Here is a 17,059-nt window from a genome sequence, read left to right as displayed (position 1 = left end):
GATTAACTGCAATTTTGTTGGCTCTGATCAATTAAATTTTTCTATCGACATAGATGAGCAGTGTCATAAACTTTAAAGAGTAGTTCAGTTGATATATACTCTATCCAGTATTTTAGAAGACAAATGTCAAACACACTTGATTGGTTTCATTCTTTTTAATGTTACATATTAGTAGTAGCAGTATATATATATATATATATATATATATATAATTTTTCAATTCATTTTAAATGTTATTGACAGCAGCCAAGAAATATTTTTGGTTGTATTATTTGGCTACCCGTTCAAAAAGATGTAAATATCTACATCCAGCAGTTGTTTAACATGGTGATTTGTGAAAAGAAAGCAAATAACCAATAAAAATAATTCTTATATTCCTGATGATGTCGTCAATTTTGGTTAAAATTAATGTAGGAAATAAGAAACCATTTGAATCATTGGTTAGGGGAAAAGTTCAATTTGAAAGTAAAGAAGGGTAACACAATGTTATTGTTACCACATGTATGCCTAATTTAATATGGGCAGGCGATAACAATAACAACATGTAAGCAAGCGCACAGTATATGGACGCGCTGATACAGCATCACTCCCACCATAGCAGTGTTGCAGCCCCACCACTCCCCGGCTCCAATAAAAGAGCATTCACGAGCGTGAATTTGCAATTCATCGTCGACCACCACCTGGAGAAGACCAAGAAGATAGAAGAAGTTCCCTGGCCAGCTCAACATGGGACCCCCTGGCGGATGCCAACATCCCTGTCGGAGCAGCAGGCCTGGCTGGCTCACCGAGGGAGCTGCTGGAGACGCAGACGCTACCTTCCCACTCCAGCTCCTGCTCACTGGGCTTCAGTCACCTTGGCCAGTGGACTCAGCAGCAGGAGCCGGCCTAGTGTGGGATCTCTCTGGGAGAACCACCTTACCACGCCGGTGAAGGACGATCGATGCTGACCCAACACTGTGGGGCTCTGGGGGCCACCATTGCCATGCTGTAGTGGGGACCCAACTGCCGCTAGGAGAAAGCCCAGTTGGACTTCAATGGATGAGCTGCAACTCCCCAACTTCACCAGAGACCAGCTTTCAGACCCAACAGCTCTTCTCAGAACTAATGCAAAAAACGGCCCTTTTCAGGGTCACCACAAAGTTATGGGTTATGAACCGTCAAAGCCATTCGACGACAACAGCCCTTCTCAGGGCTACCGTAAGGTTAGCAATTACAATGAGCTGTCAAAGCCAGTTGACGACAAAAGTGGCCCTTTTCAGGACCACCATAAGGTTAGTAAGTGTCACGTGCCGTCAGAGCCATTCGGCAACATTATATAAGAATAGTTAATGATTGAGAGAAAGACAGATAATTGAAATTAAACATTGGAATAAGAGAAAATAATATATCTATTATATATATCAAAAAAATTTTTGTTAAGTAGTAAATTATGAAAAATGGATAATGTACAGAAGAGACATAAAGAAGTAGATTGGCAAAAGCCAGGAGAAGTTTCTTTAAAAAAAAGAAATTGTTAGCTTCAAATGTAGATTTAGGATTTAGAAATATGTAAATATATTCCATCAAAGTGTAGTCTTTAATAATAGCAAATCTTAAATAATAAGAATGTTAGAATAACAATAAATAGAATCTTAAATCGGATGTTACAGGAGATTTTGAAAATTAGAGGAGTTAATAATCTTTAAAACAAAAATTTTAAAGACTAATTTGAGATAAGAGAAATTTGGGGCTAAACCTTGTAAAAGAGTAACAAGGTCAGTGGTCCATAGACCCAGATGACCTGAAATTAACTCAGATGAGTTAATATACAGTCCATGTATTAAATCATCTGGGTTAATTTGATTGCATAAGTCTAAAAGGTAAACATTCCGTATGAAGAAACAGATAAGATCTAATACAAGGAATTAAGGATGTAGTTTTTGAGGTTAAAAAGTTGTGTAGAGTAAAAAAAGTAGAAAAATAGAATTCACTTTTGTGTCAGCTACATTAAGTGAATTTTATGTGTCAGATGTTCATATGTATCAGAAACATATATACTGAATAAGATTTATATGTCAAATACCTTGTAACAAAAAAAAACTGATTTGGAGCTAATAAGTGTTCATTATTTTTCATTTTACTTCAGTTTGATTTAAAACATGTTGCTGTATTTAATATTGATTTTGTAGGATACTAGATGCAGATCAGGTTCTGATTCTGATCTTTGCCTTGAGGAGACTGAAATATCAGCTGGTGGTGACCAGACACATCGACGTCAAATGGTAAGAATTGAAATTTATTAACTTTGTGCTGATTTTCTATCATAGTATTAATAAAGAACTTAATTTACTCACAGTTTTGAAACATAAACAATCATTTAAGCTAAAGGAATGAAGGTATGATTGTATGAATATATAATTAATTTATAATTTTATACATATAAACAAGAATCACCTATAAACATACCTAATTAGCAAGCAAAATATTCTATTAATTCATACAAAAAGCATTCCAAAAACGTGGATCTAAAAAACGTTTTGTCTACATATATAAATTTATGTATTAAGCTTGCTACAGGTATTCAACTTAAAAGAGGCCCTTCCAGTTAGTTTAGTCTATAAATAATAGTTTATTGGAAAATACATAATAGTTTGCAGAAAGTGTTGAAAATGATATCGATCTACTTCTATTCTCTTGTCATGTTTGACCACGTTCCTGATTACTCTTGTTAGCTGTACCCTGTGTATTTCCTGGATGGCTTTGCTAATGTTTGTCTTAAATCCCTGCCGAGTATGTGGATGGCTTCATAAACAATTTCTTTTAAGTAACCTCACAGAAAGAAGTTTGGACTTGTCAGATCAGGGGATCTTGGAGGCCACAATCCTTTAGAAATGATACTGCAACCAAAATAATCATGTAACATCTCCATAGCAGAGCAACCTACCATTTGCCATTTGGACAGCACCATTAGCCATATGGCAAATGGTACTGTCCAAATGGTAGCTAGCTGTTGTAACTAGCAGTCACACTTATTCTCTTGAAGTAAGGCTATGAACTGTTGGATAATTTCTTAGTAGATGGCAGCATCCGCAGTTTTTTCAAAAAACAACGTTCTTATTCATCGCCTTGAAATTACACATCATATGCCTATTTTTTGTATGTATAGGAAAGATTCAAAGTAAATATGTGGGTTTTCAGTCCCCCTGGTCAAACAGTTCTGATTACTAATATACCCACCTACAGTGAAACCATACTTCATCTGTGAGAAACACTTGATCAAAAATGACAATGTTTTGCCTGTAATGAAGTTTTTGAACTGTTGGGAGTAGCGGTCCCTTTTAGCATAATCAGCATTAGTTAGCTCATGGAAAATATGCTTTCAATATGGATAACATTTTAACATGGATAACATTTTCCTCACTGCAGTGTGGGCTGAACATATTTAAATAATCTATTCCTGGCTTAGTCTCTGCAAAGATGTATGAGGATATCTTGTAACTGCCATGCTTAATGTCCTGCATAACCTGTATAGTTAAAACTTACTTGTCATACTTAGCTGTTTCTGATCTAACGTTGAACCTGTTTCAAAAATTTTTTAACTAGCTTTTGAATAACACTTTTCACTGATGCTTCCTTTTCAAATTTTTCCCTGAACTTTCTTCAACACACAACTTAAGATTTCATCTCTAAATAACTCTACATTATAAATACATGTTCTTAACAATTAACTGCATTTTAACAAACAATAACAGATGATTATACAACCTTGTTCAAAAGCCAATGCTCAAAACAGACTGACATTACTCAGATGTGCAGGCAATAAACAAACACTCCTCCCCACTCCAGCTCTGGCTCTAGTTGTACCAACATCTTCCATATTATTTTCCCATCTCATACCAACACATGCATTTTAACAAAAATATTCATTTAGTATAAACTACTGAGTGGCGGGCCTCTTTTAAGTTGAACTCTATTTCATTGTATGTATGCATATGTGATTTTTGTTAATTATTATATCAGTTATTGTTTTATATATATGTATATATACATATTGCCTTAATTATATAAAAATTATGCAAAATTATAACATAACTACCCATTTTATATTATTTTATTTATTATCAATATTAATAAGTGATCTTCCTCATAGGGCAATAAAATATAACTCACCAAGTAAGAGAAGATCTTTTTTAGTTGTTATATCATTTCAGCCTTTATTCACGATTATTACATTTATTAAAAAATAAAAATGGTTTTATTTTTTTTCTCCTTCATGACCGCATAGGATCACTTTTCCTAGTCCAGTAATCCAGTCCATTATTCAAGTCTCTTTGAAGGACTGGTTGAGCCTGGTGGTCCTTCCAGTACTTTTTCATACATTCCAATCTCTGTGCCCTTTCTGGTGTTGAAAATGTTCATGTTGTGAATTTATTTCATCTGAGTGAAGCAAGTTTTTAGTCTTCGTTTTTTTTTTTTTTTTTCATTTAATTTCATCTTGTTCTGTGGTGTCAATTTTCTTCAGATCCTATTATATTATAGAGGTTGTGCCTCCTTTTTATTACAATTGACTAAACCAAAAGTGTCCAAAAAGCCCAAAGTCTGAAAAATTTGAATTTTGGACTTTTCCTTAACTGCAGTAATAAGCCCTCATTGAGAGCTTTTCAACAATATAAGTGGTTCTTATTTTCATTGGTTCCAGAGTTATAGCCAAATAAAATTTTAATTAATGAAATATTTGGATCTTACAAGGGGAAGGCAGATCGGTTCAAATCCGACCTCATCTCCTTTTTTTTTAATTTAAATATATTGATTTATTAATAATTATTAACCTCTAATTGTAAAAAAAAAAAGTTGCAATAAATAATAATTTAAAAATAACGATAAAAGAAAAAAAATATGAAAAAATATTAGAAGTTATTAATGAAATAAAATTTTATGTACTTTTCATTTAAAAAAAATGTGTATATGTAATTTAATAGGCATACAAGGAAATCATGTGCTACCCACATCAGATTCTTTACTGTAGGTTTACTAGGTTAATTTTTGTGCTTTAGCTAGTTTTTTGTTTTTGTTTAGATTAAGATTTTTTCATTTAGGTTGTTTGTTATTTCTTAGAGCTATTTTGGGTTTTGACTATTTTAATGTTTTTTTGACGTTTATGTATACTTCCTTCAATTTTGTTGGTTTTTGGGGCATAATTTCTGTCTTTTTGAATGATATTTGGGGCCAATTTTATTTGCAATGTTTTGAAGTTCTTATTTCTGTGTTTTAATTTTGTTGATGTTATTTGCTAGCAGTGCCAAGCATTGGTGAAACCAAAGCAGTTTCTTTTGACTTTTTTGACTATTTTTATTTTTTGGGAACTTTTTTGAGGCATTCCCTCATAACCATTTCCAGAGCGCAGTTGAATAGTAGCAGTGAGAGTCCATCGCATTGGCACAATCCTGTTTTAATCTCAAATGGTTCCAAAAGTTCACCTCTGAATTTCACTTTTGACTTAGTGTTTGTGAGAGTCAGTTTTATCATGAGTATTAATTTGGAATATAGTTTGATAAGGTGTCTTAGAATCTTTAGTAGGGATTTTCTTTGGTGTAGTCTTATGCTTTATTGAAGTCAGCAAACATTTTCACCCTGTCTGTGCTTCTTTTTTGTTATAATCAGTTATTAGTTTTTGACTTATGATGTGGTCTGCACAGCTCCTCCAGAATCTGAAACCTCCTGGTATTCTCCTAGTTTTTTCTCAATATTTAAACCGATCCTGTTGAGAATAATTCTTGAAGGAATTTTGTATGTTGTGTTTAGGAGTGAGATTCCCGTGTAGTTGTTAGGGTCCAGTTTGTCTGCTTTTTTGTGTAGCGGGTGGATGAGAGCTGTTATCCAGTGCCCTGGTAGTTCTTCTTTGATCCAGATGTTGACAAGCTGTTGATGAAGGAGGATTTTTGCTGGTCTTCCTGAATGTTTCCATATCTCTACAGAGATCTGATGTTCTCCTGCCACTTCGTAATTCTTCATCTCACTCAGTGCTTGGTAGACTTCTTTTATTGTGGGAGGGTTGATGTTTTCTGGTGTTGTTATTGATGTGCTGGTGTCGAAATTTAGGAGTTCTGTTGATTCTTCGCAATTTAGGATAATTTTGAAGAACTTGTTATAATGAAGGATGAAAACAAGGGATTGAGGGTTCATATTTTTGGAAATGTTTTTTGAAGGTTTTGTGGTAATTTCTCTACTGCATTTTGATGAATTATTTATGCATTTTTAGTATTTATGGTGTTGTCTTCTTATTTTCATTAGAGTTCAGGTGGTTTCTTTTCTTTGTTTTACTAGATTTTGAAAGGATGTTTCTGATTTTTGAGATTGGTGTATTGCTTGATGGCGCTTCTCCACTGCTTCATCACATTCGCTGTTCCACCATTGCTGCTTTTTATGGGGTTTTTGGAGGCCAATACTTCTGTGATTTGTTTAAGATCCTTAACTAGGACTTCAAGTTTATTCATGATTGTTATTTTTTCAGTTGCTTTTTATTAATTTTGACTTCAATTCTTGTACGGAGTTTACTATTTTGAGGTTGACCAAAAAGCCTGTTCCAAACTGTGAGATGCTTTTCATCACTCTCTTCCCAGGTATATTTTTGTGAAGTCTATATCCTTGAAATTCTACAGTGTCCTGGTTAGTGTTTCTTATTTCCTGCTGTCTCATAATGTGAATTGTGTGTTGATTCATTAGTTTGGATATTATTTTTAGTTTACCATTCTACATGAGTGAGTTTACATTGTGTGGAAAGGTGATTTATTTCGGTTTGATTTTGGATATTATATTGTTCTTGTTCTTGCGTGCAGTGTTAGGGCATTCCAGTGCTTCTGACCTTGTAATGGTATCCTAGTGCTGGCTTCTCTGAACTCTGGTATTGTTTGGTTCAACCGGTGGCGTATTCCTTTAAAGATCTTTCATGTTTGACTGTCATGTAGGACTAAGTCCTAAGTTACAACTCTAAATGTGATCTAGAGAGGTGATAGTGGGGTATTACTTGATGATAGGTGAAGTTGTGAAGTCTGTTTAGATTCAGTTCACCAGACAAATTTCTCCTATTTGTTCCAGATATATCCAGACGTACCTTGTGGAAGCTCGATCTGACTTTTGTTAAAGTTTTTATTTTGGAGAAAAGTTATAAAGCCCAATCCTAAACATTACACCCAAAATGGTTATTACTACTGCCATAAAAATATATAATTTAAGAAAGTAATGAGGAAAAAATATTTTGATCTGATCAGTTCCAGTTTTAACAACAGACACAATCTCTTCCTTTATTCCTTTTTCGTTTACTTACATTTTTTATCACTATATCAATAATTTGATTTTCTTTTAATATGTTTGTAAGTTGTAATATGAAATCAACACTGAAAATGTCTCTCTCATTCTATGAATTACATTGCTCTTAATTTCTTATTATGGAGTTTATTTATTAATATTTATTATTATTATAAAACATTTTTTATCACCTACATACCTTAAAGTATATCAGCCATTTATTTTTTTTCTCCAATGAGTTTGAGGAACCCCATTTACGGATGATGTGTCAAACTTGCTAACAGGTTCCGCAAAATGTAATTAAGAGTGCATATGTGTGCCTGCACCCCACTGACTAAACCTCATATCTCATCGACCCTCTCCTCCCTGGGGCCAAACCAGCAGTTAAGCATCACTTAGCCCCGGTGGGGAGTGTCTTCAAGCTCAGGGGATCCAGAATCCCCGTGCATCATCAAGGTTGCCCAGTCGTGGACGAACAATGTCTCAACAGAGGGCTGTCCATCACCCCCTCAATTTTCAGCCTTGTACTCAGTTCTCTAGTCATTGAAAGCCATCCAATCAACATTCCATTCCTGTTGTTCTACTTCTTTACAATGGAGTTGTTGCTACATATTTCTCTACAGTATCGCAGTTCTGTTGGCTAGACAGCATGTGGGCAACAATAGTTTCTGGTTTTTGTCACACCCAGTCCTGAAACTTCTATATCCTGCCTCCATCATGGACAGACAAAAATGTATGTTTTGGCGTATCTTCCTCTCCGCAATAAGCACATCTTGAGGAGTCCTTAATTCGGAACGTACATAGATACTCACCAAAATCCCCATTTCCTGACATAAATTGCATCAGATGAAAATTCACCTCACCAGATCTTTTGAGCCAAGGTTAAATCTTGGACATCAAAGTCGATGTCCAGGCTCCCTTGCTTGTAGTTTCCCACTCACTTTACCATTCACATAATAATAGTTACTATGCATCCGTCTTAGCCTTACCCTGATGGGTCCTGGTTAGCTGCAGGGCTCGTAAATTCGGTAGAACCCTAGCCAGTACCTCAGTGGCTTCTCACAAGATTGTTACCAACCCTTGTCATCATTACTCCTAACACGCCATCAGGACCAGGGCTTTTTTTTTGTTAATCTTATTCGCAGCCCATTGGAGTTCACTTATAGTAAATCTCCTCCCATTCTGCATAGTAATATCACAATGCTCAATTTCAACCAACAAGAATAGGCTTAATACTGCCCTCATAGTATGGACCCTTGATACATGTACAAGAGGTCTCCCAAACCTTTTTGTATTTATCCTATATGCCCTATCCCATAGGTCTATGTCCAGTTTCTTAACTAGCTTTCTCCAGGTAGCCTTTTTTCCTAATTTGATCTCAACCTATTTCTGGCAGCATCCTGGAAAACTGTCCCTGGGGGTATTATTCCCTCATTGAGTCTATGTGTCATGTCCAGCACAACAAGGGAAATATGTCTAGGAAAAAGCCCCTGCTTGTCGCTCTTTAAGTTCAAGAGATATAGATCTTGGTACAATCGTCATCTTCTTGTGGATATCCCTCTTCCTCTGTGGTCCTTTCGAGCAATTCATGTGGCCATCTCTTCTCAGCTATTTCTTTCAAGATCATAGGGTCCGCATGCACAGTCTGTGTGTATTTATCTACGGTGTCCTCCTCCCTGGTAAGATCACCAATCCATTGACCAGGTCTTTGTCATGATTTTGGAGACGAATCACAGTGTCTCTAATGTCCTTCCTTGTGGTGGGATGGGCTTTGCATAATCCCACCAACACCTGTATATCCCTCTAACAATAAATCAATTTCCGATGATTCTGATTCTGTGCTGGGTTCTCTAGACTTCTTCTTTGTTGGTTCAGAAGTCCCTGGCACTACCTCTCCCCCTGCAGAAATATCATTCAGGCTCCAGGCAAGGGTCACCCTGGGAGACCTCTTAGTTTTGCCGCTCCTCTTACAAGACATCACCATTCCTTGCGGTCTTGACATATCCAGGCTTACTGTGAGCAAAGAAGTCCATCTACACCATTTTTATCACTACCAGTGTATTTGGAGCCCAAAAACAAGCTCTATGACTCCTCATGCGTGATTTTGGGGTAGGAAATAAAATGTATCCCCTCCAAAAATCGAATAAAAAATTTGGCCCATTAAAAATCCCATGGGCTTTATTTCAAAATGTTTGATTTACCTTGAAAGTATGTAATTATTTTAACCTTCAACTGGTGAGGTGACGTCAAAATGATGGCACATGTCTGGTTGCTACATGATCACATGCCACCCTTGATCACATAATGAAACTTGCTTTGAAGTAGCTGGGTATTTTTTAGTTATTGTTAGATTGCTGAGCACTGAATTTTTAGTGCCTGATTTTTCTCAATTGAGTGTTCGACGTCAAACTGACATGTGCTCACCATTTATGTAACTTCAAACTCCTTTCATAAAATGATCAAATAATGTGGATTTTTGCTTAAATATTAATTTATTTGTATCTAGTTGTTTCAGTTTTATTAGCAAATCATATTAATTATTTCCAGTGTAAAAATGAATGTGAATGATCAGATTCAAAGAAGCAATTCTTTGTGAACTAGATGGATGGGAAAGTGAAAATTCAGATATTAATGAATCAATTACAAGTCAAAATAAGGAACAAGGTGCAAATGGTAATCAAAAATGGGCTAGAGATAGAAATTGAAAGATGGCTGCTGTAGGAAATGAGGTACAGGCTGTTGATCAGAATGACTGTATTGTCAGCGAACATGACACAGATTCTGAGGTCGAAGTTAGGGGTTGGTGAAAATGTAAGGATTGATAAACATGGGGAAGTAGATGAAAACTTTATCTGAGTAAATCCAATTTTAAATGGTATAAAGTAGAACCGAGGAGTTGCAGCACATAATATATTATGAATTGGTAACAGGCATTATATTCTAAATGAAAGTGAAATTGAAGTATGGAATAAACTATTTTCCTGTTTCCTATTTTAAAGTGTTTTATTGTATTAAAAAGTGGTTTAAAGTTTTAAAAGAGTTTTAAAAACCTTTATTCACTTAACAATAACTAAAATTAAAAATTTACTTAAAAATAATGTAAAAAGTAACAAAAAACTAAGGGTGTCAAAATGATGTCACCTCACCAACTGAAAATTAAACTTATGTTATACATTTTATCAAAATTTTAGCAACCAGAAATATTAACATTTCTTAGCCCAACTAAGAAACATTATGTTAAAATGACTTGCCCTGCACAAGAGTTTTTTTTTTTTTTGTAAGCATACGTGTAATTTTTGTCAGTTCAATGATTCAAAACTGAGAAAAAATTTTGAACTTATGAACTTCTTGATTAATTATATTTCCTGCTGTATTTTCATTTAAAGAAACATTGCTCACATTATTTAATATTTTTACACAAACTATTGTTGTCATGATTTCATTACTGGGCTTTAGGCAATCTCTTATTATACTATCCATATGATACATGTAATTCTGTACTATTTGTTATATGACACATAATTATTGATTTTGATTTGGCTACCAATATACTGTCATTATTACATTTTTCATTTCCTGTTTATAATAAAATGTAAACATTTATATTATACAATTCGTAATGTATAAAATTTTTTTAAGTAATGCTGAGGATTTCCATTAACACTGTGTCAAGAATAAAGACTGCAAATTAATATGATTTTAAAAGGCTTGAGATAAAATTCTTAGTGGCACCATTCTCCTTTATGAATTTATTTGTATTCATTACGGTCAGTTCTCTCCTAGTTAGATCAGATCTAAAGCATAAATAAAATAATTAACACTCTCTGTAGCTATTAATTTCCTTTTTGGCATGAAAGATACATTGATTATGTGCTAAAAATTCATCCTGGAGAAAAGGTGGCATACAAATGTGGTATAAAAGTAGTTGTAAAATGAAAGTGCATATAATATAAATTTAAGCAAAAGAAGTATTAAAAATATATCAAATGCTGTTAACAAGCCCAAATAATGAAAATTCATTGAACTTCTGTGGTTGCTTCTTCTTGCAAAGTGCATTTTGAATTCCTTCTACATGTGCTTTGTTAATTTATTTTTTTTTATTGTAACAAGTATAATTCTTTAAGGTATACTTCTCTGTGCATCATACCAGTTGTTAGCATAGATCAACTCATTTTGATCATTCAACATTAATTTACAGCACCCAATTCTTAATCTTATAAATATGACTAAGAATTGCTCTCTTCAAAATAAAATCACTTAAAAATGATACCCTGTACTTATAAGAAATGTAAATTAAAGCTGTAAACATCATGAGATATCATATTAATTCAAACTCTGATAGGTTGGAAACTGTAAACAGAGACAAACACCTATGTTGAACAAATTTACAGCCATTTATTTATGATAAGAAATGCAATAACAAAGATTCTATGAAATCATGTGGGACAGATCCAAATGCCATAACCAGATGTCGTCAATCTTGCATGTGGTATTATTATCAGATTCCATTATAAGACATTAGTAGCAGATTTACATTAGTATCTTAAAATGTGTAGTGTAATTTTGTGTTTACACTGTCTGAATAAATAATTTACATAATTAACAATAGTATAGTTTTTAAGTCTTTCAGTCATAAATTTCATTTCATAAGTCTCATGTGATTATTTGAAATTTATTGATTAATTCTTCATTTCTGATGCACTCTTGTTTAGTTGAAAACCTTTTTGTGATTTGTGTTAATATAGATTAGTATATAGTTATTTGAATTTAACACATTTCTCTATAATGTATGATGCAGGATATAATTGTGAATCTATCACTGTTTTTGTTTTACTAGTCACTTATTGTTGCCCCTTCTTTTTCTTGAAGAAAGGAAGACAGACAGTTTATTATTAAAATGATGCTCTTATGTTTACAAGAACAGTACCTGGCCTACTCGCTCAATCATATAGTGAGTGTAGAAAGAAGAATATTGGGGTTTTAATTTGAGTATCTCTTGATGAGGCGTACAGTGTTGATTTAAAGCTAAACTCAAAGAAGCAAAAAATAAAATTTTAATTATGCATGTGGCTGTAAATTAATTCCCTATCTTTCCACTTGACAGCTACTCCTCAGCAGAAAGCCATTTTTGTTTTGTAGTTTACTAAATGTGAATCTGTTGTTACAGTTTAATGTGCGTTCCATAAAAAGTTTAATTTTGATCCTCTGAGTGACAATATCATTTGTTGATGGCATAATCAGTTTGAAACAACCAGATATTTGTGTAAAGGGAAGAGTATATTCTTCTCATCCTATAGGTCATCTATAGAACCTCCTCTCCATCCTCTTGGTCATCCTATAGAATGACCAAAGGAGTCTGAAGAAAATGTTGAATGTGTCAGGGAGTCTTTTCTTAGTCGAAGAAGAAGTTAGGAAGGCCGGCCACAAACTAGCAAAGCTAGTGATGACAGCATGGAATGTTTTAAGGAAATGCTTACATGTGTGTACATACTGTTTATAGCTGCTATGGGGTTTAAAGCCTGCTGACCTTACTATCAAAATGTTGCAGCATGAAGACAACTTTCTTGACCATACTGTCTTTAGTTATGAGTTAACATTTCATCTTAGTGGAAAAGTTAACATGTATAATGTTTGTACATGGGAAAGAGTCAGAAAATTTCCATAAACTCTTACAATGTGAAATGGACTTACAATGCACTAGATCAGTCTGCATGGACCCTATGGTAGAGCTTGTTTGCAGTGGCCTGCAAGGTCACATGGTCTGATCCCATGTCATTTTCTTTGTTTTGGGATTTTATAAAGAATCTTGTGTGTATGTGTATGTCTACCCAATTTGAGGCATAGGATTGAAGCAGCTGTTGCTTCCATACCTCCAGACATGTTGGTTAAAGTACAGGACAAATTTCCCTATCAGTTGGATGTGTGCTGTGTGGTGAAAGTGCTCACATTGAACGCACTTGTAGGGGAAAACTAAGAGTTGCTCTTTCATTTTATTTGTGATTCATTACTCTAAATCAAAGTTAAGCTATATGAAATAGCTTTAAAACCTATCCTCTTTTACACTATATATCCCTTATCCTCTTTATTTCTCTTATTACTAAAAATGCTCATTTTGAAACTAGCCAATTGATGCTGGAGTAACTCCTCAAATTCTCTATAAATACTACAATAGTGAACAGTTTGGTAATGCAGAAAGAGATTGAAGATTAACAAGCATTATTTTTCTAGTATTTAATAAGCAGTTCTTCAGGACGTGTTATGACTTTACAATGTACTTTACTTGTAATACTTCTTTTTACTATGATGTCTCTTTCTGCTCTGAAGTATACTGAAAGTATTCAGTTTAACTTGTTTATTCAGCATGGTCTCAGATTCCAGTTTTTGACGCAGTTTGCAGTACTTTAATTTTAGACCGTGTGATATGATATGAAGGATTGTGGTTATTACTGTCTCGTTGCATATTAAGTGAATTTTTTGTACTATAAGTGCTTCATTTTAAATTTCTTGAAAGTTTATTTAAGATGTTCCATTTATTCTGTCATGCCAGTTCATCTCATTGACATAATTTTAGTTAGATCTAATTATTATTATTTAAAAAATTGTTTAATTTTTATTATTCTTACAGTAGCTATTTTTTCCATATATTCCATAATATTAACTTTTTTATAATTTTAGAACCCATTTCAGAATCATACCATGAAATAAGATTGTAAAAAAATTTTCAAAAATCTATTACAAAGATTAAAAAACCTAAAAATTGAAATGAAAATGATCTGGGTTTCATCACTTGCTAAACGATAATCTTCTTCAAATGTACAGAAATTTGTAAAATTATTATAAATAAAACTAGCACTTATAAAGCATTATAGAAATCATATATTTATATCTATAAAACACAGATAACTAAAAAAAGAAATGAAACCTAATTGTCCAATGCCCTTCTAAGATTTGCCTATATTGCATTGATTTTTAACTAAATTGCTTTCAAATTTCCTAATTTCAATTTCTTCAGTAAAAGTATAAATAAGTTTTAATGAAGTTCAATGAAGATATCAAAATCATTAATTTACTCCATAAAAACTGTTAACCCAATTTTTTTTTTTTTGTCTTCAGTCATTTGACTGGTTTGATGCAACTCTCCAAGATTCCCTATCTAGTGCTGCTAGTCGTTTCATTTCAGGACCCAATTTTATCCTTCACATTCCTAAAACATTCTGTCCTTTCACATTCTATGCCAAAATACTATGTAATCTTTTAACATTTGATTTCTGGACTATAATAAATCTGGCTGTTCATTTTCTGACTCAAACTTTCTTTATTCAATATACATTGAAGAAGATTCACATAGCGTTTTAGTCATTCTTTAATTACCAAATTGTCAGCTCCTTGTTTCTCTCTTTGTTTTCTGCCAAGATTGCTTGCCATTGCATTGTTGAAATTGAATAAAAGTATTTTTTTGCCTCTGACTGATCTCAACTTGTGGCATTTAGGTACCTTGTCCTTCATTATTAACTGGTATACTTCTAATCCACATATTTATATGCCTTATATGTCTCAAACTGTGTTTTAAGCTTTTTATGTTTTCTTCAGCACATCTTGAAGAAAATCCTATTCTATGTTTAATTTACGAGAGAAAAATTTAACTCTTAGAACCATTTAACTAAAATACACCTTAAAAATGTATATCCTCTAAACTGTTAGATATTTAACCTTAGTTTTTCATCAGAAATATAACATATAAAATTTTCTTATTCTCAACAATCATAAAATTTCTCCTGTACTCTGAACAATACAGTATTTCTTTTAAAGCATTTTCTTTCAATAATTAATAGATACATTTAATTTTTTTTTCAATATGTTTTATGTTGAGTCTTCTACAGCAGTTAAAATTAGGTTCAAAGGAACCTAATTTTAACTGCTAAGATAAGGAAACCTAAAGAGGTTTCCTTATCTTCCTTAACATATAATGCTTTTAATCCTAAATGCTTTAGGTAAATGCTTTCAAGATCCTCTCTGTATTTACCATGATTTATTAACAAAAAGAAAAAATAAATATTCAGTATTTATAAAACGATGAAGTAGTTCAATGCACTTCTTATAATAATATAACATACTAAAAAGTAGATCGTTTTACACTTTGTTTCTATTTAAAAAAATTAAAGTTTGTTTATGATAATAAAAGATAGAAAGATAAATTTTGTAAATGCATTTTTAAGTACACTATCTCCCACTCTCTCAGTGCTATTCTCTCCTGTCAACCCACTAGAATGTGCTCTGCCTTATACATCATATGCATACACATACATAATACACCCGTTAATAATGGCTTCAACTCTGCAGTAATTTTATTCCGGTTGCTACTTCGAATATAAATAATCTCATAAAATAATAAAAAAACTACATGATTTTTACTTTTTCAACTCCCTCTTCTTTAAGTTTTTTATTCTTTCAATCTTTGTCCAGTAAACTAAATCAGTATAAATTCACAGTATACAAATTTTCAAAATAATCAAGATTTCATTAACCACCAGAAAACTGCAAATTATCCTTATCATTTCTGACATTTTGTGAGAGAGGTCAGTTTCCGAGATGTAGTTGCAATAATGTTAATGTTGATGTTATGTAAGTGTTAACATGAAGAATGATGTGCAACTTGTGCTCATGTTTTATCCAGTATCCAGTATTTCTTGTTTCGTTGAAGCAATTTTGTTTTGCTGTCAAAATACATTTTTTGTTGATTGATTTCTTTGTGTTTTCATTGGTGTCATAATAAAATCATTGAACTTGACTACCTCAGACAGTCCATTTATATTTATGCAATGAAATTTCAGACCAGATTGGATCCTACTTGACCTGAAAACTGTTGAGTTGAAATCTCTCATTCTATGGAACATAGAATGAAAAAAAATGTTTCTATATATATTATTAACATCCATCAGTGTGTGATTTTTTCTGTAAATTTCAAAAGAACTTGATGACTAACTCAAGTTAAATCCAATGAAGTTAACATCTGACTACTATCAATTTTATTGGTAAACTTTATTCTACTTCTTTGCTTCAATTTTTTAATAAAATTTCTGTTCCATCTGCTTCTTTATAAAAATTGTTAATGAATATAAAGTGAATTGCTTTAATCATAAACATATGTTACTGTTTTATGTCTGGTAATCAACCAAACTTTCAAAGTCATGTTTACCACAACTTTGTGGTATTAGTTTTGAGTTTTATTTTGCCTTCTTGACTTGTTTTAATAAATTTTTGTTATATGATTAATATTACTTTTACACCTTATAAGCTTTATTATTTTGGAGTTATTTTACTCTTTTGTTAATAAAATTCCGGGTGATGATAACGCCCAGGCGTTTTTCGCCCACCTATCAACTGTCTTATAACCAATGAAAATTTGATGAATTTTTTAGCCTGATTGATCTCTGAAAACTTGATTGTACTACAATAAAATAAATCCTCAGTTCTCTGTAATTATTCCATTCTGATTTGTTTTATTGCAGTAAAAATTTTTTCTGTTATTGTCTCTTTAAACAGTAATTCATGGTTCTGTGTTGGAATTTTATTAATCCTGTAGCATATATATTTATATTTTTAGTTATATATTATTATTTGATATCATTCTGAGACGAATCACCATGATTATATAACTCAGCCCAGTGGCGTACACAGAATTTTGTTAAGGGGGAGGTCATTATTAGAATAGTTTACAATTGACACCTGTATTTTAAATTTTATGTGTTTTATTATTATTATCATTATCATTATT

At 32.8% G+C, this 17,059-nt stretch overlaps 1 protein-coding gene across 7 annotated transcripts in view; it reads left to right on the top strand.

Moving 5' to 3' along the window:
* Window positions 1–17,059, top strand: part of Nhe3 (Na[+]/H[+] hydrogen exchanger 3) — a 211,701-nt gene that overhangs the window by 151,937 nt on the left and 42,705 nt on the right. For 6 of the 7 annotated variants that reach the window (XR_012756898.1, XR_012756899.1, XM_075369834.1 and 3 more), the window contains one exon: window positions 2,169–2,261. Coding sequence is in view for 5 of the 7 variants with exons in the window: in XM_075369834.1 (XP_075225949.1) it covers window positions 2,169–2,261 (93 nt within the window). In the remaining 2 variants the exon portion in view is untranslated. Of the gene's footprint in view, window positions 1–2,168; window positions 2,262–7,074; window positions 7,360–17,059 lie in introns of those variants that run through there. The other variant, XM_075369818.1, reaches the window with a different exon arrangement.

The sequence above is a fragment of the Lycorma delicatula genome, chromosome 1 (genome assembly GCF_047948215.1).
Source record: "Lycorma delicatula isolate Av1 chromosome 1, ASM4794821v1, whole genome shotgun sequence".
NCBI classification, from domain to species: domain Eukaryota; kingdom Metazoa; phylum Arthropoda; class Insecta; order Hemiptera; family Fulgoridae; genus Lycorma; species Lycorma delicatula.
The sequence above is the reverse complement of the archived record's forward strand: the minus strand, read 5'-3'. Positions and strand labels throughout refer to the sequence as shown.